Source organism: Polistes dominula, unplaced genomic scaffold (assembly GCF_049000335.1).
Source record: "Polistes dominula isolate Pdom_NZ unplaced genomic scaffold, Pdom_raw_medaka contig_75, whole genome shotgun sequence".
NCBI classification, from domain to species: Eukaryota; Metazoa; Arthropoda; class Insecta; order Hymenoptera; family Vespidae; genus Polistes; species Polistes dominula.
In genome coordinates this window covers 1294177-1318752 of record NW_028301003.1, presented here as the reverse complement: position 1 = coordinate 1318752, position 24576 = coordinate 1294177, and the positions used below count along the sequence as shown (strand labels likewise).

General features: G+C 29.5%; 2 protein-coding genes across 11 annotated transcripts in view; one reads left to right on the top strand and one right to left on the bottom strand.

Annotated features, from left to right (window-relative positions):
- The window catches only part of pip (heparan sulfate 2-O-sulfotransferase pipe), a 29657-nt gene extending 25757 nt beyond the window's left edge, over positions 1 to 3900 (top strand). For all 7 annotated transcript variants that reach the window (XM_089173918.1, XM_015322749.2, XM_089173917.1 and 4 more), the window contains one exon: positions 42 to 3900. In XM_089173918.1, coding sequence (XP_089030044.1) covers positions 42 to 235 — 194 coding nt within the window. In that variant the 3' untranslated portion in view covers positions 236 to 3900. The remainder of the gene's footprint in view (positions 1 to 41) is intronic.
- Positions 3783 to 24169, bottom strand: Gbs-76A (Glycogen binding subunit 76A). Of its 4 annotated transcripts, none has more exons than XM_089173914.1 (2): positions 23401 to 24169; positions 3783 to 9965 (listed from the first exon to the last, which is right to left on the bottom strand). In XM_089173914.1, exon 2 carries the CDS (start codon positions 9744 to 9746, stop codon positions 7188 to 7190), a length of 2559 nt encoding a protein of 852 aa, XP_089030040.1. In that variant the 5' UTR covers positions 9747 to 9965; positions 23401 to 24169; the 3' UTR covers positions 3783 to 7187. The 4 variants fall into 4 exon arrangements, with proteins under 4 accessions (XP_089030040.1, XP_015178159.2, XP_089030039.1 ...); XM_015322673.2 differs by lacking the exon at positions 23401 to 24169 and adding an exon at positions 19240 to 20179; XM_089173913.1 differs by lacking the exon at positions 23401 to 24169 and adding an exon at positions 19075 to 19232.
- Positions 24170 to 24576: the final 407 nt, after the last annotated feature.

Genomic DNA, 24576 nt, shown 5'->3' with positions numbered 1-24576 from the left:
ATAAAAATAATTCGAATTTGTTTTGTTTTTTTTTTTTTTAGATCAAACACACGCATTCACCAGTATCAATCGGAATTTTTTCAAGCCACCCGTTAGCGAGGAAATCAAGGATATCGTTCGTCAAAATTTTACCCGTGAGGTAGAATTTTATCAATTTTGCAAACAACGATTGTACAGACAATTGCGAGCATTAAAATTTACCAATCACGATATAACTATGAATAATCGTTTATAGAAAAAAAAAAAAAAAAAACAGAGAATAGTACTTCATTCTCTTCGACCTTGAAGATATAATAAAAAAAAAAAAAATCTTCGAAAACTGCCAATCATTAGATCTGAAAGATTTCATAACAATTATTGATCATTCGTAGTTTGTTTCTTTTTTATTTATACAAATTAGTCTAACCATTTATGTGTATATTAGATCTTTTTTTTTTTTAATTAACTTTGTTAAATTATTAATTGTGTTGTGAAAATTAAACGAAGATAAAAAGACAAATTAGTTTTTAATTATCATTTAGGTAACAATTCGTTCGATTGTTTATCCATTTAACCCTTTCTATACTATTAATTATATTTCAATAATGTTTATTAATAACTTAACAACTATATATTTGAAATTAATTTTGATTTTGAAACAAAAATATATATAAAAACAACTAGGATGTTTCCAATGTTCCCAATCCCAGCAATATGTATGGCGCGTCCCTCCTACAGGGTTTCTAATCTCTAGCACCTGAATACGCTATCTGGTGGCTAAATTCAAAATTAGAGTAGATAGATCGAATTGCTATGTCACGTAGGATCTGTAGCACTTGAATACGCTATCTGGTGGCTAAATTCAAAATTAGATTAGACAGGTCGAATTGCTACGCCACGTGGTGGGATCTCTAGCACTTGAATACGCTATCTGGTGGCTAAATTCCAAATTAGAGTAGACAGGTCGAATTGTTACGCCACGTGGTGGGATCTCTAGCACTTGAATACGCTATCTGGTGGCTAAATTCAAAATTACAGTAGATAGGTCGAATTGCTACGCCACGTGGTGGGATCTCTAGCACTTGAATACGCTATCTGGTGACTAAATTCAAAATTAGAGTAGATAAATCGAATTGCTACGTCACGTGGGATCTGTAGCACTTGAATACGCTATCTGGTGGCTAAATTCAAAATTAGAGTAAATAGGTCGAATTGCTATGCCACGTGGTGGGATCATTTTCAAAATAAACGGCTCAAATGACAAATATTTTAGTTCAATTTTTCATTATCATTTTACGTATACTTCTCAAACATCCTTAAAGAATTCCTAAATAAATAAAACAAGGAAACATATGGATGAATAAGGTGTCATTTTATTTTGTTTTATTTTTTGTTTGTTTTTTTGTTTTTTTTTTTTTTTGGAGGAACTAACGAATAATGAAATAAAAAATGAAAAAAGCTGTTTAAAGTTGAATAACTATTATTGTATTAATTAGCACATAGTACAACAATACAGAAAATACAGGTATATATATTTATGATGTATAATATACCTAAATTATTAATGTTAATGAATGAATAATGTATTATACTTTACTCGTTAACATTTCGTAAATTATAATACTTTTTAATTCTTGTTTACGCATTCATTTTATTATTATTATTATTTTTTTTTTTCAATATCATATAACATTATAATTTTCTAGGCACGTTAAACGTTTGTTAATCATTTTCTAACGAAGGTTAGATTTTCTAATGGATAATGTATTTTTTTTCTTTCTTTTTCTTTTTTTTTTTTGTTTTATTTTTTATCAAATGTCTATGGTAAAAAAAAAAAAAAACAAAAACAAAAATAAAAAGACAAAACAAAAAGAAGAAAAGTGAATCATTGAACTAATTTTTATTATCTAAAAAATATGTTAGGCATTTAAATTGTAATTATTGAAATTAATTTATATATGTTTATATTTTTTTTTTTTTTTTTTGATAAAAGTATATTCATAATAGTATTGATATTTTTGTAATTATTATTTAATTACATCAATATTCTTCCATCATAAAATTATATAAAAAAAATATTAGATGTTAGATCTTCAAATTAAATTAAATTAAATAAAAAAAATAAACAAAAAATATAATAATATATTTAAACAGATTTATAGACATTTGTTATAATAAATATATCATTGATAAAAGATGTTTGATTTAGGTTACTCTATACTTATTGCAATGATTTTTCTAACGTGTAATGGCACCGAGCTATAAATTTATTCTTTCTTGAAAAAAAAAAAAATATATATATATATATATTTATGTGTGTAATTTTATTATTCAGTTTATTGTTGTATTGTAACGCGTTAAAGAGGACAAAATGTTTGTTGTTTATTGCACAATCAGTCTTGACTAAAAATTATATACTTTTTATACAATATTTTATATATTTTTCTTTCTTTCTTTCTTTTATTTATTTATGGTACCGTAATCCAAGAGATACGTAAACAAAAAAAACATTAAAAAATAACACGTTATCTCTCTTCTGAATAAGCGCTTTTGTTAATAATTAATTTTATATTTGAATGTAGATATATATATATATATATCTTATATATAACGATTAATTATTAGGTCGAGTCATAAGTAACTTTCGATGCGGCTATGTAGAATCTATTTTTCGTATTTACCTATTATAAGTCACCGAAACAAACGGATTTTCGATATCACTGTATAGATGAGGATTCAGTTTAGTCTTCTGTCAACTTTTTTTATGCAGTCAATGTTACATTTAACCGTTTTTCTTAACCACTGAAATGGATAGTAAAGATCACACGTGTTAGAAGTGAAATCTTCAATAAAACTAAGCTTCGAGAGAATGAGACGAATACAAAATAAAAATATCTGCTGTAGGATAATTGTATTCTCTTCTTATTTAGTATCGCGGCCGTTTCATCGCCTCCCACCGCTCCGTTAGATAGCCGCCTACCGCTCCGTTACATTGTTTCAAATCACACCCATTCTAAAGAAGTTTTCACTTCAAAAAGTGCATATTCAACATGTAACGCTTTAGGAATTGAAACAAGACAATAGCACTAAGGTGGCAACTGAAAAAATATACAGCTTATACAGTGCAGGACTGGATAACTGATAGGACAGTTAGAAATTGATTTGTAAAATTCCGTTCTGGAGATACGATCTTAAAAGATGAACCGAGTGCAGGGAACGTATTTCCGACTTTGATGAACCTTTTAAAGGTAATATTGAGAGCAAAATCCAATAGATACGTTGAACAATTGCAAAGAGTGCAAAAAAAAAAACTCCATGAAAGGTGTGTTGCACTTATCAGTCGCAGAAACGCCATTCTTTGTCTGATAAAAAATGGAAGTTATGTCGATATTATAAATTAATTATTAACATTTTATTCATTACTATTGCATATTTTTAAAAAGGGGATTTTTATTTTCTTCTTCTTCTTCTTCTTTTTATTTTTCTTTTTTTTTCTTTTCGTTTAGTTATTGTATATACATTTTTGTGTGTATATGTATGTGTGTGTTTATTTTTATAATTTTCTTTTTCAAAATGTTTTCCGTTAAACGACTAATTTTTACGCAATTTTTATTAATTTCGTACTTTCGTTTTTCGTTTTTCATTTTTCGTTTTTCGTTTATCGTTTTCGTTTTTTTTTTGTTTTTTTTTTTTGTTTTCGTTCTTTCGACAAACAATTGCAATTATTAGGAAAATAAAAATAGGAAAAGAACTTTTTGTTCAGAATTTTTCACGGCTCGCTCGTGTGTATGTGTGTGTGTGTGTTTTTTTTTGCTTTTTTATCTTTCTATTTTATTTTTATTTTTTATTTTTGTTTTGTTTCTATGTGTCGAAGATTAATAAAAATAATTCGCTCTTTTTTTTTATATCGAAAAAAGCATATCACAGGGTGGTCTCGTTTTAAACCGTCTGTCGTGTCATTTGAAAAATCAATAATGATATACAATTAAAACACCATTTTGTTTATTCTCGTTTCATTATCATCCTCATCTTCATCTTCATCTTTTTCTTCTTCTTCTTCTTCTTCTTGTGTTCATTCCTTACTTTTTCTTTTCTTTCTTCTTCCTTTTTATTTTTTTTTTATTTTTTGTTCATTTTTCTTTTTCATTAGGTGATTCGAAAAGTCGCATCGTTTTTTGCTGACGTAATAATGGCGCATTAGTTGATGCAAAACTGACAAATAATAACACATGAGATCGATGAGAGATTAAATTTATCAAATTCAACTATTTATGACAACTCAAAAAATGTAGATTTAATCTCGAATATGGAGGGTAGAAGTAACCAATTGAGGTGGCGCCACATTAGCATCATGGTGAATTTTTAAAGAAAGCGCCAAATATTATTAGAATAGGATTGAGAAATAAACAATTACAATTATATTTACAATTGCTACATTCATACTATACCAAGTGTCTACACCAGCGCCATTCTGGAAGCTTTTTGAATTGTTATTGACAGAAAACGCTGAACACTTTTTTACATTTTCTCCCATAAGAGATGTTCGAAGCAACAATTATCTTCATTTTTATAAAAGAAAAACAAAAAATGACTTTTCAAACCACCTACTAATAAACCTTGCACAAAGATACGACGATAAATACGATTTATTTTTTTTTTCTGTAGTTTTTCTTTTTTTTTATATATATATATATATACTTATACGTAAATAATATATTATATATTTTATTTACAAAAAAAAAATTGTTTACGATTACCTATGTAATAAATTATCCCGTTTTTTCCATCTCTTTTACTTCAATCATCTCAAATTTATACATTATCTTATTATTTTCATCTAATATAAATTCGAGAATATAATATGAAACTTTTCATCCCTTCATCCCCCTCCCCACTCTCTCTATTACTCTCTCTCTCTCTCACTCTCTCTCTCTCTCTCTCCCATATATGGCATATATTTATGTAAACATATATATATATTTTATTTCTTTTGAATCCGCTCATCTATAATATTGTGTATATGTTTCTATATATATATATATGTGTGTGTGTATGTATGTATGTGTGTGAATATATATTTCCTCTTTTTTTTTGTCTTCTTCTTCATATTTTTATTTTTTTTATATTTATAATTATATTAAAATAGTATACAAACATAATATTTCTACTACCATAAAACACTCTTTGTACTAATCCTCGATCCAACGGATATTTTTTTAAAGCCTGCAATTACAATATAATATATATGTGTGTGTGTGTGTGTGTGTGTGTGTGTTATGTATGAAATCAAACAGTTTCATAACAAATATATAAATACATATTCGTGGGTCAGTTAACTCTGAGCTCCGGATAGCTCAGTGGATAAAGTGATCATTTTTTATCTTAACAAGTAAAAAATCGTGGGTTCGAATCCCCCTAGGGGTAACAGATTTTTTTCAGTTCACAACAGTTCCAAATTATATCATTAATTTCCTACACACAATTAATATATATAATAAAGAAAAAGAAAGTATACTTTCTGTAATTCGAATTCTCAGTCGGTTTAAGAATCTCAACAAATAATACGCAAGGAACACCAGACAGAGGGTCAGAAGACACAACCAAGGACCTGTTGGGGATTATAAATAAAACTTTGTATATAAATAATCGGTTTATATTTATCTAAATATAATAATTATAATTATCTAATAACGATCAGACAGATAATATAAATTGTCGTTTAATTAAGACACAATGAGTTTTATAAATAAACCAAACTGTTGCCTATATAAAAAGAAACGACAAAATTTAGATTCTATGTATTCGCTATTAGATATAATATATCTTATCATCTAGATAATAAATATAACCGATTATAAATATGCATAAGGTTCTTTATGTATACCACACAGTCTTTAAATTGTCTTCCTAATCTCCTCTCTCTGTTCTTGCGTTCGAATTAAACAAAGTATAGTATAATTTGCCCACATTAGGTTTTTAAACATGTCTAGTGTGTTATTAATAATAAAAACATAAAATTGTATATTTATTTATAAAACAAAAATTGCATGGACTTTTTATAAACGATCTAATTAACAATATATAGATTTTAGTCATTAAAATTGAAAACAATTATTTATATAATAAAATTGAATATACAATTCATTGTCATCATCATTCATCATCATATTTCCCATAAAAACTATCTTAAAATTTGCATTTAAACAAAATACGTCATTCAATTGTAATACTCTCGTCTATTTAATATACGCGTCACAATTTTATGGAACATTTACCGATAAAATAATTGAAAAGAAAAATATGTGTGTGTGTGTGTGTTCGAGATAACGAACGAAATTTTACAAAATTTTTACATTCTTTTAAATTATCGATGTTTAATAATATTGTCATAGTAATGGGGTTTTAAGATTATCCTCTTCGGATTGATGATCATAGGTTTAACAATTGTTTCGTTCAAATCATTTTCATTGAAAACCTTGCCACAGAAAGATACGAGTACACACATGCACGCACGCACATATCATACCCCAAGGTGTATTATGAACGATTTATTTGAAAAAGGGGTTTGCTTTTGAACTTCTTACATTTATCATAAAACAAAAGATATTTTTGTTTTGCATGTGCTTTTTCAATCAAAACAAAATGTAAAGAACAAAAAAACAACTATACTTCGTAGCTGTCAGATTGGTAACACTTGACAAAGAGTATAAACCCCTTTTTCTTTTTTACATTATTTTCTCTTGTTTTATTTTAATCGATTCGTTCTAGTAAAAACGCAAAATAACTTTCCTTTTAACATTTGATATTTGTTCTTCTCGGTTTGTCAGTCTTTCTTTACGAATATATATATATATATATGACATAGAATTTTTGAAAAAATATTTACGGATTTGATTGGACGATTAGTTGAGTATTTAGTATTATTGTTCAGAAATTGGCAGGAAATAATAATTGACATTGTCATCGTCGTCGTTGATTGAATTGTTGAATATTGGGAAAGACGTTGTTGTACCCGATTTAATTAATATTATTATTATTATTATTATTATTATTATTATTATTATTATTATTATTATTATTATTAAATATAATCTCTCAGAGGGTAATGTAACATTTATGTAACGATTAGGAACCCAAAATCAGTAAGTGACTTGTTGTTTTTAAAAATATAAACATTATTATTTTATATATAATAATCTAAAAGAGGATCAATAAAATATAGGTGACCAGTCTCTGTCCCTTTGTTTTTCTCTCGTAGCTATTGGTACATATTGTACTCTTGTTGATACGGGTAAACATTGAAAACAATAATTTTTGCCATCGTTGTTATCCCAAAATTGTGTACCCTTGCATTGAAAACGTACGGCAAATTCTAATCTCTGTCCAATCGTTAACGTGTGACAATAAAGTACGAATGAAAATTTGTCGCTAAAACCGTCGCACGAATTGGATATGTAAGTTGCTTGCAAATCACTGTAATTTTTCCACGAGTTCAATGTATATCTGATGTGTACAGATTTGTGAAAGTCTAAATTGAGAACTCTAACCGTACCTTGAATGCTTAAACTTATAGGATCCTGTACCAAAACATTTTCCAAACATACTTTACGTTCTCTGATGAGATCGAGAAAATTCGAAAGACCAGCGGGTTGTTGAAACAACGGTACCAATGTTCTATCAGCAATTCTAGGTACGGAGGAGCCACTACGATTGTCCCAACTCGTGGTGGACAAACTTAAATTCAACGGACTGTTTTCTTTTTGAAAACTATCGTCGTAAATCAAATCGTTATACGCGGAATTTGGTATCTTTGGTATCTCGTCTAAGAATGTTCGTACATCGGCAAGATCCAATCCTAAGACATCGGCAAATCTGACGATTTTTTTTCTACCAGGTGTACCAGGTGGAGTCTTGCCAGTTTTCAACGATGAACTACGCCTAATCCTTCGTGGTCTGCCATTTAATTGTTCTTCATCTTCCTCTTCTTCCTCTTCCTCTTCATCTTCCGTAGTAACCTTTCCCTTTCCTTCCCTTTTTCTAGTCTCAGTCTCAATCTGTTCATCCTCATTCTCTTCCTCTTTTTCTTTTCCTTCATCCAACCATTTTTTCTGTTTGCTTATTGAACTGTCATCTTGATTACTGCCGTTACATTTTTTATCTTTGTTAAGAAAATCACACGTTTTCTCGTTTACCTTATCGTCTAATACTGTTACATGATCAATTTGCAAAGTAACCTCGTTAATTGCTAAATTATCCGATTTTTCCGTCAGTCTTTTACCCGTGGTACATTCAACCATGAGTTCATCGTTTAGGTTTAACGTGCTAGCATAAATCGAGTGGTCAAACTCATCCCGTTCTATAATTTCCGGTATAGTTATGGAATCTTCTAAATCTGTTTCTAATTCGGTAGGACTACTGTCATCGTTAATAGTATCCGATAATTCTGTGCTAACGTTTGCAATAGGTTTGTTATCTTTGATAAAATCATTAGAAGAATCCGATTGTTCAATCGTATCAATGTTAATTCGTTCATTCGATACACTTGGAAAATCATTAACGTCGTATCCTTCATCATCATCATCATCATCATTATCATCATCATCATCCTCGTTTTTTTCAACAGTTAATGGTAACGTATTGGTCGCTGCAAATGTTCTGATCACGTTGTCCGGTATCTCGGAATCCGAATGAGATTTGATCAGACATTTGCGTAAATAATTGCAATTGTTTTTAGATGTGTTATCATCTTTCAGGGAAACCGTACTATCATCGTCAAACGTACTCCAAAGTGATTCGTGACTTGGTGACGTTGTCTCGCGCGAACTTCTACCGTTCAACGAATCTTCAGAACTGAAGGTAGTAGCATCTTTTACAGTGATTTTATTTTGACGAGTTTTATCGAAACGAAACCTATTCAAGGGTTTGTTTTTGTTCGATGATAAACTGGAATCCGATGAATCCTCGCGATAAATGATAGAAATATTTTCCAATGGTTTACTGAATGAAGAAAATTGTCCTTTTATCGTGGAAGAAACATCGTCCAAATTATTGGATATCAATTGTTCGCTTTCCGAACTTGTAACTGGATCGAAATAAACCTCGTTTTTGTTCTTTTCCACGTCTGATGATTCTGGATCGAAATAAATTTCAGATGATTCACTGACAGGTGAAGTACCACTTACCGGTGATACGTAAATACATTCCGATTCGGAATCTTGATCGATTCCTAATCTAGGACCGTTAGGTGAACAATGACAAGTATCATGATGATTGGTTTTAAGTATTTCCGTGTTAACCAATAAATCTGCCAATTCGGCAGCCGTAACTTCTTCACCGGGTGAACTGGGTTCCTGTTCGAAATCATCTAAATCATCATCGAAATCGTAGTAAAGCTCGTTGTTATCCGCTTGATGTCGCGGTTGTCGATGAAAGACTCGAGCACCGATTGGATTGTTAACAATGTTAGGGGCAACGGAATTGGTTGTTGTTTTTTCGCTAGGTCCATGCAACCATGAAGCAACCTCGCGTGTTATCGGTTTTGTAATAACCGATGCACCAGCAACCGATGATGGGGTTTTGTAACTTTCCGAATTATCATCGGCGTTACCCAATGATGTAAGCCGTCGATGAAGACGTCTGGCAAATGCTTCAGCACGTCCACGACAACCACCGGAAAATATAGAACCAACCAATCCGCATGAACTGTCACCGTGACCACCTCGTCCTCTTCCATATTCGGTACCTGCCGTGTTTGTACTACTGCTCATCTCAAACGTTTTATCTTCTTCTATATTTTTACTCTTCGAACTATCACCGAATGTTGTTGTTGTTGTTGTTGTTATCGTTGGTGCTGTTGGTGTTTTATCGATGTTAATAGAGGATGAATCCTTGACCGAGCTCTCGTCCAAGTCCAATTGTGAACTTGAACTCGAACTCGAACTCCTAGACTCGTCCAACTCCTTTTGTTCCCGATTACCCGTATTGATCTGAAATATCAAATATAATTGTCAGTATTAATCGTTCTATCGTTGAATCAATTGTTAAAGGGAAACAAAAGTTATTTGCGTTTATTCTTTTGAAAATTTCGATAGTTTGAAACTGTATAATGGATTGTGTACTTTTTGTGAAATTTAATTTGGAAATATTAATGTTAAAAAAAACTCACGAACATTTGATTATTTAAATAATTGTAAATTACATTTAGGTTAATTCTAATATTAGATTAGGAATTAAAAAGTTCGTGGATTTTTTTAAAACAATTCACTTGCATATAAAGTAATTTAATTGACTTCAAAAAAAAAAAGAAAAATTGCACATATCTGAAGTAACAAAATGAATTCGCGAATTGTTGTGATGCACCCTATATTTTAAATTAAATTTAGATTAACCCTAATATTAGGTTAGGAACCAAACAAGTTCGTGGGGTCTTTTATATTAACATTTCACTTGCATATAAAGTAATTTAATTGACTTCAAAAATGAAATTGCACGTTCTAAGGTGACAAAATAAAATTCACGAACATTTGATTATTCAAATAATTGTAAATTAAATTTAGGTTAACCCTATTATATATTAGAGTGAATCCCAAAAAAAAAGGTTCATACATTTTTAATATCAACATTTCACTTGCAATAGAATAAGTGCACAAATTTTGGAATTAAACCTAACAATTATAAAATCCATTTAACACTTGGCATGCGGGTATACTTGGCCGTCAATTTACGCGTGCAGCGGGCAATTTTTCATGAATCGCGCTGCAATTTGATCAAAAATTTCTTCTACCTTATTTTTTGAGTCTTCGTCGAATTATATACAACATATACATTGAAAAATGTACAATTCATCATTATATATATATATATAACAAAACGCTTTATCCACTTCACTGTATTGTAATTATACGTTACTCAATTATCCACCATAAATCTATTAAATACGTATATTGACGTGATCCGCTCTCCAGTGACAGACTACGAGAAACGTAAAAATACGTTACCCGCATGCCAAGTTGTAAATCAACCATCATCGTCAAAATTTTACCTAAAACTTCGCATTTAGGGAAAAACAAAATGATCAAAAATAAAAAAAGATAAACAACGAAAACCTTCTTTAACGAGAAAGAAAGAAAGAAAGAAAGAAAGAGAGAGAGACAGAGAGAGAGAGAGAGAGAGAAAGAGACAGAAGAAAAAAAAAAATTAAAACAAGCTGACTGTATTCGATACATAACGTCGACCACGAGAAAAGTGGAGCGGTATAAATACGTCTGGCTCTTAGTCAAGTACGCCTACATGCCGTACACGTGATTCGTACTTTTAAAATGTCTACGTAGTAGTCGTCGATGTAGTTGTCTTCTTAGTCGTCGTAGTTGTTGTCGTTGTCTGGCATGTCATAAATACCACCCAACCATTTGTTTTCAACATTTAACGGAATATTACTGTAAGAAAATATTTCACATTTTTTTTTATAATAATAACGTATAAAAAAATGATCGTTTATATCAAATTAATAATAATAATAATCAATATTCATTTTCATTTTTTTACGATTAAGTTTTGCTGTTGTTTCAAATAGATTAGGACTTTAACCGGTATCTGTTAATGCAAATAAAACATTTCTCTCTGAGTGTGTTTGTCTCTCTCTCTCTCTCTCTCTCTCTCTCTCTCTGTTTCTCTTATGTTTAAAATTACGTCTTATCGATCATCATTGATGATTGAGCAAGGTTATTTAAGTATTATGTAAATTATACATAATATAATATAATATACATATATATGTATTAACGATACCGTGTATGTGTCTATTATGTATAATATATTCATTATTAAATATATTATAATATATAATGTATATTATTAATTATTATAATTTATATTAAAAGGTTAATTTATATATTAAATAAACTTATTATTTGTAATATAATAGTATATACTATAGTATATTATATTGTACTGTATATATATATAGTATAGAATATTATATTATTATATTAACATGATTTTTATATATACGATATATCGTGTATGTATGTAATGTATAATATATTTATTGTTTTATTATTTATTAAATATTATTTATATTAGTAGTAACTATATTATTATATTAATTTAATAATAATATGTATATATATGTGGGATTCGTGAAAAAAATTGAACCGCTGAACTGACTGGAACCGGGGGGGACTCGAACCACGGATCTTTCGCTTTCCCGGGCGGCTGCTCTTTTTAACCAATTGAGCTATCCAGGGTCCACCGACCAATCCTTCTCAGGAATGCCCAATAAGTTTGGCATGGAGGCACTCGTCCCACATATATATATATCGTTGGATAGGACGGGGTGGGCCCATTCATTTTCCGTCTAGATCACCAGATCTAACGCCCCTCAACTTTTTCTTATGGGGCTACTTAAAAAATCAAGTTTACGCTAAGCCTCCGACTACAATGGCCGATATGAGGGATCGTATCGTCAATGAATGTAAGAAAATAACATCACATACATTAAAAAACATTAATGAGTCATTAATTTCTCGATTTAGACAGTGTACTGATGCAAATGATCGTCGCCACATTGAACCTCTTTTTTGTAAATAGACGTAAAAATTAAAATACCTCCTAAAGTAATAATTTGTTTTTGTTTTTTTTTTTTTTACATAAATAGGTTATTACTTTTTTGTAAATACTATGAAGGAGCATCCCATGATGCAATAGAAAATATATGATTCCGTTTAAAAAAAACATTAATGACTTTCATGTATCCTTTACACGTCCACCTACAAAACAAAAAAAATGTATCATCAGTATGAACCCCCTTTCAAAGCCATTCAACTCCATTTGAAACATTGTCTGCTACGCGTAATAATATTAATGTAAATCTAAATGGTAAAATGTTCTGACCCACCCTATATATATATATATAATGAAAATCTATTTCAACATTTTATATATAAATCAATTTATTTCTACACGTAATATAATATATATATATATAGATATATAATATTATAAATTAAATTATAAATTTAATTATAATACTATAATATTTAATTATATATTAATTAATTATATATACAATTAAATAATATTATAATATTAAATGATATTATAAAATAATATATTTAATAAATATTATACATACATATAAATATAATATAATATCTAAAAAATATTATATATATTAACATATATAACATATCTAACTACATATATATATATTATAATATTATTTATTAATAATATAATATATATATATTAACGTATATAATATATATAATTAACATAAATAATAACGTAATATTTATAATATAACATTATTAACGTTATAAATAATAACATTATTATTTCTAATAATATATATATATTAACAATGATATTAATGAAATAATTACGTTATATTATTAATAATTATTAAAATAATAATCATATTAAATAAATATTATCCGACAATGAAACAACGATTCTAACCTAACATCCTTCGTGATATGTGATACTATAATTAGTTATTCTATTTATTATCTTCTACACACAAACACTAATGATTTTTAAATAGTTCATTTATTTATGCTACACACAATAAATCGATCTATATATGTTATTATCTTATTTACCATAAATATCACACTGATGATTAGAAATTATTTGATAAAACCTTGAACTTGTTCATTTTGTTATTTGATAATAATTTAAAAAGAAAAAAAGATCTTTATATATCTCGTTAAAATCATTCATTTCACTTGAACAAATTTTCTAACAGAAACTGTGTTTATGTAAATATTTTTATCCTGTAAATTATGTCAATATTTCTATCTTATATTTTATCTTGTTTTAATAAAATGTCCAATTAACTTTAACAATATATTAAATAAATAATATAAAATCACTTTTGTAAACTTGGAATTACAATAATAAGTTTATCAAATTTCAAAACAAATTACGTGAAATACTTTGCCAATGTCAAGTTTAACGATTCACTGATGTGAATCAAGTAAGGTAATAATAAATATATGTATATATATATATGTATGTATGTATATATACATATATGTGTATACTTTGTTTGACGTATTACGAAGAGACTTAATGAAAATTCAAGGCGAGAGACTACAATTCGCATGAGAAGAAAAACAGTGCGCGTATGTATCATGCTAGTTTACAAACACATTTATACGATCACACACACACACACACACACACGTGTAATCTTGTTAATATAATAAAAACGTACGTACACGTAGACACGCTAGTATAAGTATAATTAATTGTAAGTAAATAAAATTATGAATAATAATGTTTATAATTTTGTAGATATGTGAATATGTCAAAAATAATTATTAATTTTACAACGTATTGTTCATTCATTTCTTTCAATATTTTTAAACAATATTCCCCCGCCACACGTTGCTGTGGCTCACAATCAGTCCGATACACACGTCCTTTAAGTCAACGAATTACCTTATACCGCCATCTGTTAGAATCTTATCAAAGTAACAGAGATAATCATGACTCTTTATTAATAAACACAATATAATTCGCAATAAAATAATATTGCGATTATAAATTGAGATATAAACTATTGTATCTTTCAAGTTGGATGAAACTGCACACAGTGTGCAAAATTTGATTAAAATCGGTTCAGTAGTTTAAGAGTCCATTGCGAACAAACAACGTGACACGTAATTTATATATATTAAGATAAGATATAACTAATTAATTAAATTATATTTAATTTAAATAAAATTCAAACTTTGCACTCGGCAGATTTAGGTGACAACTCGGACGGCGCTGATACGGCGCCCGACAGCTAATTTCAAATCTTTTGTTACTCTATCTGCTTATTAACGATCTGTGATAAGATATTTCTTTTAAGATATACTTAAAGATAATACTTAAAGGGTCGAAAAGGGACTGTAAGGTTTGCTCTGTTCGTAATACACCTGGAGGTAGGTCACAAGTAACATATTATTGAGATAGGTGTCCTGATAAACACCTAGGATGAATTTTGGGTATTGTTTTACAAAATATCATACAAAAACTAATTATAAAGTATAATGTTTCTCAAATTTTGTTGTTTTTTGATATAAAATCAAATAAATTGGTGAAATTTGATTATTATTTGTATACGTTTGTTTGTTTATAAATGACTTTAAAGTACATGTAAAATGTTTCTGCACTTGGTAAGGGCAAACTAAAAAGGTCTCGAGTGCAAAGGGTTAAGATATTAAATTATAATTAAATTGAAATGAATTAATTATATTCAATTATATTTATATAATTAAGTATTTATATTTAAATATTAATTATATTTCAATTTTTAATATGATATATATATCATTAAATTTTATATTAAGATGTACAGTAATATAATATATTATTTTATTATTATTATTATTATATATATATAATTATTTTTGTGTTTTTTAATTGAATAATTTAATTTTTAATATTATATATAATATATTATTAAATCATATTATTATTTTATTTATAAATTATTTAAATATTTAATTGAACATTAAGACTGTAGAAGAGTACGAAATGATTGCAACGTATAATTCATTCATTTTTCTTTGATATTTTTTAAACAATAAATCCACGTAATTTTACATTTATAAATATTACACTCATTGGAATAATTACTCTCATTAAAATTTTATATCATTATAATAAAATAATAATATTATACTTTATTTATAAATTATTTAAATAATTTAATTGAGACTCGTGACAAGTGAATTATAAGATGTAGCTACCAATTGGGACTCGATCTGTCGATGCTGGTAATTGTAAAGGGAGACAGAAGTGGGTCTCTAACGCCTGAGCTATTCAGGAATTACTGATTGAAATATTTTATTGAATATTAAGCCCGTAGAAGTATGAAATGAATAAACCAAACCATTGATGAATAAATAAATAATTGTATCTTATCAATTATATATTCGAATATAAATTTATTCATAATTGAAGAGAGAAAGAAAGAAAGAAAGAAAGAAAAAATAAATAAATAATATAATAATAAATTTGTAATTTCAACAAAATGACGAAGAATGGAAAAAGCAACGATGAAGTCATGCAAATAACGAAACGTTATACTAATAATACTAGCGATTGTTACTCCCTAAGTAATCGTAATCGTAAAACAATACGTAAGGTTATCAGGGCTATTAACGCTTCACTTAGAACAACTACTGCAAATGAAAAAAGAAAGTAAAGAAAAAGAAAAAAGTAAGAAGTATAAAACATCGGCAAAGTATTTAAGAGAAGAAGAATAAGATGAACAAGAAGAAGAAGAAGAAGAAGAAGAAGAGTTTTCGATAAGATAAAATCTGAAAGAGAAAATAAATAAAAAGAAATAATATTGAAAACGAGACGAAGGGTTAAACGATACGCGTTTTAAAAATTCATCAAACCAATCATTATTTATAACAATGTAAAATAATAATTTAATAGAACTGTAAATAATTCAATAGTTTAATAATTTAAAGTTAGTTTAAATAGTAATTGAATTTTTCCAAACAACTTACTATTTTCCTTCTTATCAATTTACGTTATCTCGTGTCATGAATGGATTACATGTAAGACCAAAGTACACAAACATACACATACACACACACAAATAATAATAATAATAATTTTGTTTAATGAAAAACTTTTGTTTCATATACTTGACATTACTTACTTAATTAAAAAAAAATATATATATATATATATATATTTCAAATTAATAATAAACGATAATAAATAATGAAAATGATAATCGTATAACAATTTATTATACATTCTTATCACTTAATTAACTTAACCAAACAATGATGCAATCATTCTGTTTCGAATCATTAGAATGTAACTAATCAAAATATAACACTATATAAAATATTTGTAACTGTATCTATAAACAAACAAACATACTTCAAATATACACACATATAAACACACACATACACACTACTACTACTACTCGTGATCTTCTATCGAGCAATGTGCAACGTTGTTACGCAAAAAGGAAAAAAACCCGGAAGAAAAGTCAAGTGAGTATTTAAGCAACTAACATTGCTATATTCCTCCTCCTCCTCCTCCTCCTTCTCCTCCTATCTATCTATCTATCTATATTTATACAAGTTAACTGTATATATATATAATTAATTTCTAAAAATGATTTGCCCTTTCGTTTGAGAAGAAGGAAGAGAAATAAAACTGGCGTAAGCGCACCTGTCGAATGTGCAATGGCACTCTCTGCCGTTTTAAAGTGTCTCCTCTCTCTCTCTCTCTGTCTCTCTTTTTCTTTTTCTTTCTCACACTATCAGAAAGAGAAAGAACGTATATGTAAGATATATAACACGAGTACTAACGTACTAACGAACGAACGAACGAACGAACGAACTAACCAACGATGAGTAGTTGAAGACAAAAGTAGAGAAGAAGATCTTCTTCTTTACTTCTTTCTCTCTTTACTTCTCCTCGTTGGCTGATTGTAAGACGCAAATAGAATCTTTCTTCGGGCTCGCGAAATGCTACGTACAAAATACACACGTACACATACATATACGCATATGCACATACATAACTCGACGAAATATGATGATGAGGAAAGCTCTACAAGTTTTGGCGTTCACCTCATGCAAACACGGCCACACACACACACACAACACGGATATATACGAAAATTGAAAGATCGCGATTTATTAATAATTATTCTTAATGATAATATAAGTATAATATTTACATGAAATATTTCAAGTAAATTAAATATCTCGTATTGGAGAGAATAATAATGAAAAAAAGAAAAAAAAAGTAATGGGAGATTATAAAAGAAGCAAGGTTAAAGAGCAAACACACCCGAGAGAGAGGAAGAGAAAGAAGAGAGAGAAAGATTTTTCCTTTCGGTGTCAAGGCATTTAAAGAAAAAATCGCAATTTTATCTTTTGGCCGCCAACAACCGAGAGTGCATCGTCAATCATCAACGACGCGACCTTCGGGAGGGTTCACGGTGAAATATTCATTCATTGGGCGGAGTTGAAATACAAATGTTGGAGGGGATATTCGAATGAAATATTTTTTAATTATATACAGATTATAATAATTAATAATTAATTTATTATTACAGGTTCAATATTTAATTATGCAAATAACTGGTTAAGCATTTTTTTTTAATTATAATTCATATGCAGCACATGGTAGAATTATTCGTGAAAAAACTGGGGGAGAAGAAGATTGAGGGAGATTTGAAAACCCAGAATAATTCTTTTATACAGTATTATATAATAATTAATAATTACAGGTTCAAATTTAATTATGTAAATATTTAATTAGAGAATTTATGCATTGAAGGATTTATTATTCTTGAAAAAACTGGAACCTAATGGAAGAAATTGGAATATTGAGAAGATTGTGGTGGGGGGATTTTAAAACCCAAAATTATTTTTTTACAGATTATATAATATAATTATATAATTTTTAATTATTACAAGGTTCAAATTTAATTATGTAAATATTTGGTTAAAATTAATGCATTGATGGGATTAATTAAGAAAAAACTGGAACCTGCTGGACTTGAAAAAAACTTAGGAATGGGGGGATTTGAACCTACGATCTTTCAATTTCCAAGCAACTGCTCTACCAATTACGCTATCGGTGACAACTGGTCAAGTTTTTTGAACGAATAGCTATTTATGTATTTGGCATGAAAACACTCAATTTCATATTATTTATAATCATTAATATATTATATAATTTTATCTGAAAATTAATTTTACAAACCAAAGGTCTTAAAACACGTAAGTAAGTAAGTAAGTAAGTAAATAAATAAATAAATAAATAAATATTATATTATATTTAATATAATTAATAATAAATATTGTTTAATAAAATTTGAAATAAAATGTTTAAAATAAAAAAAAAAAAAAAGAAAATGGTCGACAGACGTAGAGAAAAATGAACCGATGTATTTTTATCCTCCCACCTTTTCATTTCCGCCCCATCCCCCCTCTCCCAATCGAGACTTCGAACTTTCATTGGTGTATATTTAGAAACTTGATCGCATACAGGGTCGACTTAAGAAAGAGAAAGAGAAAGAAGAGGAAGAAGAAGAAGAAGAAGACAAATTACCGTCATACTATGTCCGTTCAATTTTCCCGACTCGAAGATACTCGAATTTTCTTCCATCGTAGGCGCTAAGATCATTTTCCCCCTCTTTTTCTGAGTTGAATAATATGCGTTTAAAGTCAAAGAAGAGCAGGAGGACCACCTTTGATTGGTTGATTGCTTGCTTACTTGCTTTGCTATTTTTTTGTTTCCTTCACATTGAATTTTGGTCCACAATGTTCTTCTGTTCCTCTTGCCAAGCTTATTTTTGATATCTCGTAAAATCCCCCAATTGTAGGAGAAATTTCATTGCGCGGAAAAAAAATTCAATGAATACAAAAAAAAAGACAATAACGGAGAACAAAGTAATTTCCTTATTGGTAATTTAAGTTTTTTTTTTGTTTTTTTTTGCACGATGAGAGATACTCGTGTAATTGATAAACTCCGAACGAACGGGGAAATAAAATAAAAATACACCGAGTTTATCGGATAGATTGTAAATAAAAGAAAGAAAGAAAGAAAGGAAAGGAATAGAAAAAAAAAAACATTCAAGAAAATAAAAATCAACGAGAAATCATAGTACTTGTCATCCAATCCGAACCACGTCACAGTTACTGTCACCGTCACCGTCACCGTCACACTTTCGATGGTGTACAAATTTTTCGTACACCGATATTACCGAGAGTTCATTGACATTCAATACAACAATCCTGTCGGATCCATCAATTCATCAAAAAATCTATAAACAAATTTCAATCAAAATAATCTTACTATCTTTCAATAAATTCATCGTCACCGAGATGAATGAACAATTAATCCAATCAATGAAATAATTTCTCTTTAATAAGTCAATTATCTTTAATTAAATTTAATTAAAGATTAACAAAACCTACCCACCCACCACTATCATCATCGTCATCGTCATAGTCATTTTCATCGTCATCATAAAAAAACAACAAAAAATGAAGTACTATGATTAGAGTACTACGAAAATTTGGAATTCCAACGAAAACAAAACAACAACAAAAATTAAAACAAATGACGAAACAAAAGTAATAACAAGTATTGCAATTTTTGGGCTCGTGGAGGAGGTGGGAAAGTTGGTGGGTGGGAAGGGGGGAAAAAGCACGTAACGTTCACGAACGAGAAAACAGAAAAGGGGCCAGCACGACCGGCCGGTTCACGCATACTGACTTCTGACTGGTCGAACTAGTAGGTGACTCGAAAAGCCCCTTCCATATCGCATAGCAACCGCACGTAAGCCTCGCGACTGATAACCGCTTGCACTCACTCGACCGGAGTCAGCGGATCTGCTGAGACGTGTAAATATCTTTTGCCTCTGATGCCTCCATCTCATCTTCAAAGATGTTCAATTAACCAATAACAATGAAAACAAAAACAAACGAGAAAGAAGAGGGAACATGAACTGAACAATTTTTTTCCGAATGTTTTAACTCAATTTGTCAACTTAAGGACAAATATTTTCTTCAAAATACTTTAACTTATCATTAGACAATTTACATTAATAATTAATAAATAAAATTGTAATATATTTTAAAAGATGTTATCCGCGAAAGCCACTATAGTGGTGCATCGTACTAGAAGATGTTATCCACGAAAACCACTGTAGTGGCGCGACGTATTGCAAGATGACATTAGCGAAAACCACTATAGTGGTGCATGGTACTGGAAGATGGCATTTGTGAAAGCCACCATAATGGCGCGTCGTACTGGAAGATAGCATCTGCAAAAGCCACTGTAGTAGCGCATCGTACTAGAAGATAACATTAGCGAAAACCACTGTAGTAGTGCATCGTACTAGAAAATGACATTAGCGAAAACCACTATAGTGGTGCGTCGTACTGGAAGATGGCATTTATAAAAGCCACCATAATGACGCGTCGTACTGGAAGATGTTATCCGCGAAAGCCACTGTAATAGCGCATCGTACCAGAAGATAGCATCTGCAAAAGCTACTGTAGTAACGCATCGTACTAGAAAATGACATTAGCGAAAACCACTATAGTGGCGCAACGTACTGGAAGATGGCATTTGTGAAAGCCACTGTAGTGGCGCATCGTACTGGAAGATGTTATCCACAAAAGCCACTGTAGTGGCGCATCGTACTGGAAGATGTTATCCACGAAAGCCACTGTAGTAGCGCATCGTACTGGAAGATGACCTTAGCGAAAACCACTATAGTGGTGCGTCGTACTGGAAGATGGCATTCGTGAAAGTCACTAAAGTGGCGCATAGTACCTAAAAGGTTAAACTATAGTATAACTTTATCCTAGTGAATCCAAACTCGTACGTTTATTGTACCAAAAATTTTAACTTTGAAATTGCATAACTGATGGTTTTTTTATTCTTTTTTTTTTAAATACCAAAATTTTAATTATTTATATAAATATATATATATTGAATATAATATATTTAATATAAATATAATTATATATTATATTTCATATTTAATTATTACCAAAAATTTATTTTAGTAATATTAGAGTGAAGGTGAACCTAATGTCCGCGTTGTAGTCCGCGAAGTTATCCTTTCGTGGATAACATCTTCTAGTATGATACGCCACTATAGTGGTTTTCGCTAATGTTATCTTCTAGTACGATGCGCTACTACAGTGGCTTTTGCAGATGCTATCTTCCAATACGACGCGCCATTATGATGGCTTTCACAAATGCCATCTTCCAGTACCATGCACCACTATAGTGGCTTTCGCGGCTAACATCTTTTAAAATATAGTATATACCTATATTTTTATTTATTAATTATTAAAGTAAAAGTTTGTGAGGTGTCTTTTCTTTTCTCTTTTCTTCTTTTTTTTTTTTTAATTAATATTTTCAAAGTAAATTTTTACATTAAAAAACAAAGCAATCGGTTATATGTTGTTTCAATTAAATTCGATGAAAATTTAACGCGATAAAAAAGCACAAACTTTTTATTCGTTTTATCCTAAGTAGTTAGCAAGGAATAATTTTACCAACTACACCAAGCGAGGACTACGTTGCTGAACTTACTTGGGTTGGGTTCGTGTGACGATTGACCATAATTCACAATTAACGTTAACCGAGTCCATTGTTCCGTTTCGAAATACTTTCGAATAAAATTGTTCACCTCCTTGTTTTTTTTTTCTTTCCTTCTTTTTTTTTTGCGAGCGTTAAAAAATTCTCTCTTCTTTATTTTTATTTTTATTTTTATTTTTAATTTTTATTTTCTCGTAAAATGTACAGGATGTATCAAAGTCAACACGATGAGTATTGATAAATAATATGATTATGGTTGGGGAAGGGAGAGGGGAGGGGTGGGAAGACGTGGGGAGAGGAGGGGGTAACTATTTAAATTCGATACTATCGAGTATTGAAGAAATTTAATTGACACTAACGATGAATGAAATATTAATACAACCACGCGATAATAATTATTAAATATTAAATTGATACTATAGAGTGAACAATGACGTCACTAATCTGTGTACGTTTCATACTTGAATACTCTTATTATATATATATATATATGTGTGTGTGTATGTGTATGTAGATCAATTAGATTTTAAACAAAGATACATATTTTTAAATCCTAATGTTCATTCGAGAAATACAAGTGGGAGAAAGTAGATACAAAAAATAGAAACAAGACATTTGCAAAATTATATATACATATATACATATATATATATATATATATGTTCTGTTTTACGACGAGGATCTGTAATAGTGATTGAAATAGCTCAAAAATAACCTATACTGGATGGCGCAAAGTCAAGAATTTTCGCGACGGGTTTAAAGTGCGCGCGCAATTTCAAATAAAATCATCCTCGCATTAGATTTAAGCTTGTTTTATGTTTTTAATTTTGTTAATTGTTTAGTTTGATTTGATTTGATTTTATTTCACATTAATAGCAACGAAAATCTTCTATTATTATTATTATTATTATTATTATTATTATTATAAACAATTGTAAAAAAAATTAACAAATAAATAAGGATAATAATCATTGAATAAAATAATAGTAATTTGTATTGATTTTTGTTATTTTGTAAAATTGAAAAAGAGACAAGAAAAATTACTGTCATCGTTTAAAAAAAAAAAAAAAAAAAAAAAAACAGAAAATTATTTTAAAAGATAAAAACAAAAATAGAAAAGAAAGAGGAAAGAGAAAAGAGGAAAGAGAGAGAGAGAGAGAGAACAGAAATAAAATAAAAAAAAGATAAAAAATGATTTGACTCGTTTGACATCCCCGCCGAATAGCACGTAGTACGGCAAATCCATTGGAAAAGGTCATGCGAGAAGGTCAAAGGTAAATGCAATGAAAAGTATACGTCACAACTATAACTCACCGATTTTTTAGATCAGTATATTCCTTTTTAAATATATCCCTGTTCTTTCGTAGACTAGTATCACGTAATTGTTGATTAAGAAAAATGCGTTGTTGTTGTTCTTCTGCTTCTTCTGCTTGTTCTTCTACTTCGATAAAATTTGAATGTAACTGCACTGAACTGCGCTGTCTATCAACGCACAGCGCCGTACGCACGGCGCCGTTTACTTTGCCCGCCACTGCACCGCACTGGGACCGCACTGGGACCGCACCGCACTGGCACCACACCGTAGCGCACCGCACAATTTTCTATATTATTATTTCTTTCCTTTTTTATTTATTTTTTGTTTTATCACCCCCTTTCACTTAATTCTACCAATGAAAACTTGTTCTCTTAAATCTCTCACCAAATGTTATTATCTTTATCTATCGTAATTTCTTTTTTTTGTTTTTATTTTGCCAAAGATAAATTATAAAAACAAAAACAAAAAAATAAGAAATTGACGAAAACAATTATCTTCGTTTATGAATTAAACGTGTGCGTGGGCGCATCTTTTTTTCTTCATTTGTATCTTTTCAACAGATTAAATATCAATTAGAAAAAATATCTTACGTACAAGGGATATAGGAGGAGACGGTGTAAGAGTGTTAGAGGACAGAGTAATGAAAAGATTTGATGAGAGATAAAAGAGAGAATGAGAAAAAATAATAAATGATAAAGGAAAAATAGGATAAACGTCGTCGTCGTCGTCGTTGCAGCAGCCAACAGCACCACCACGTTTAAGTGCGTCGCTCGGGAAAATGATGAATACGAGGAGTATCACTCGTATGGCATACAACCGGTGGGACAAGGGCGACGAAGGTCGCAGCTGCGCGTGGCGTTCGCGTCACGCAAATGCGTCCTCTTCCTATCCTGTTGAAAGTAAGAAAGAGAAAAAAACACAAGAAATATATAGTAAACAAAAAAAAATTACAAACAAACAAAACATTCGCGAGTTAATAAAATTTGTCGATGCAAATGACAAATAAACATTGTCTTGATACAATTATAAAATATATCATTTGATATACAATTGATTTGTAAATAACAACGATCGTTGAAAGTTTTGGTTAATAAAGTTATATGAAAATTCGAAATGGTCACGCGTTTGCGCTTGCAATTATCGACTGATATCGAAGGCTAAGGGGAGCAAGTAAT

Coding starts and splice junctions, on each gene's coding strand:
- Gbs-76A (XM_089173913.1), bottom strand. CDS start 19,149: ATGATCTTAGCGCCTACGATGGAAGAAAATTCGAGTATCTTCGAGTCG. Junction 9,966..19,074: donor TGAACGGACATAGTATGACG/GTAATTTGTCTT, acceptor TTGATATTTCAG/ATCAATACGGGTAATCGGGA.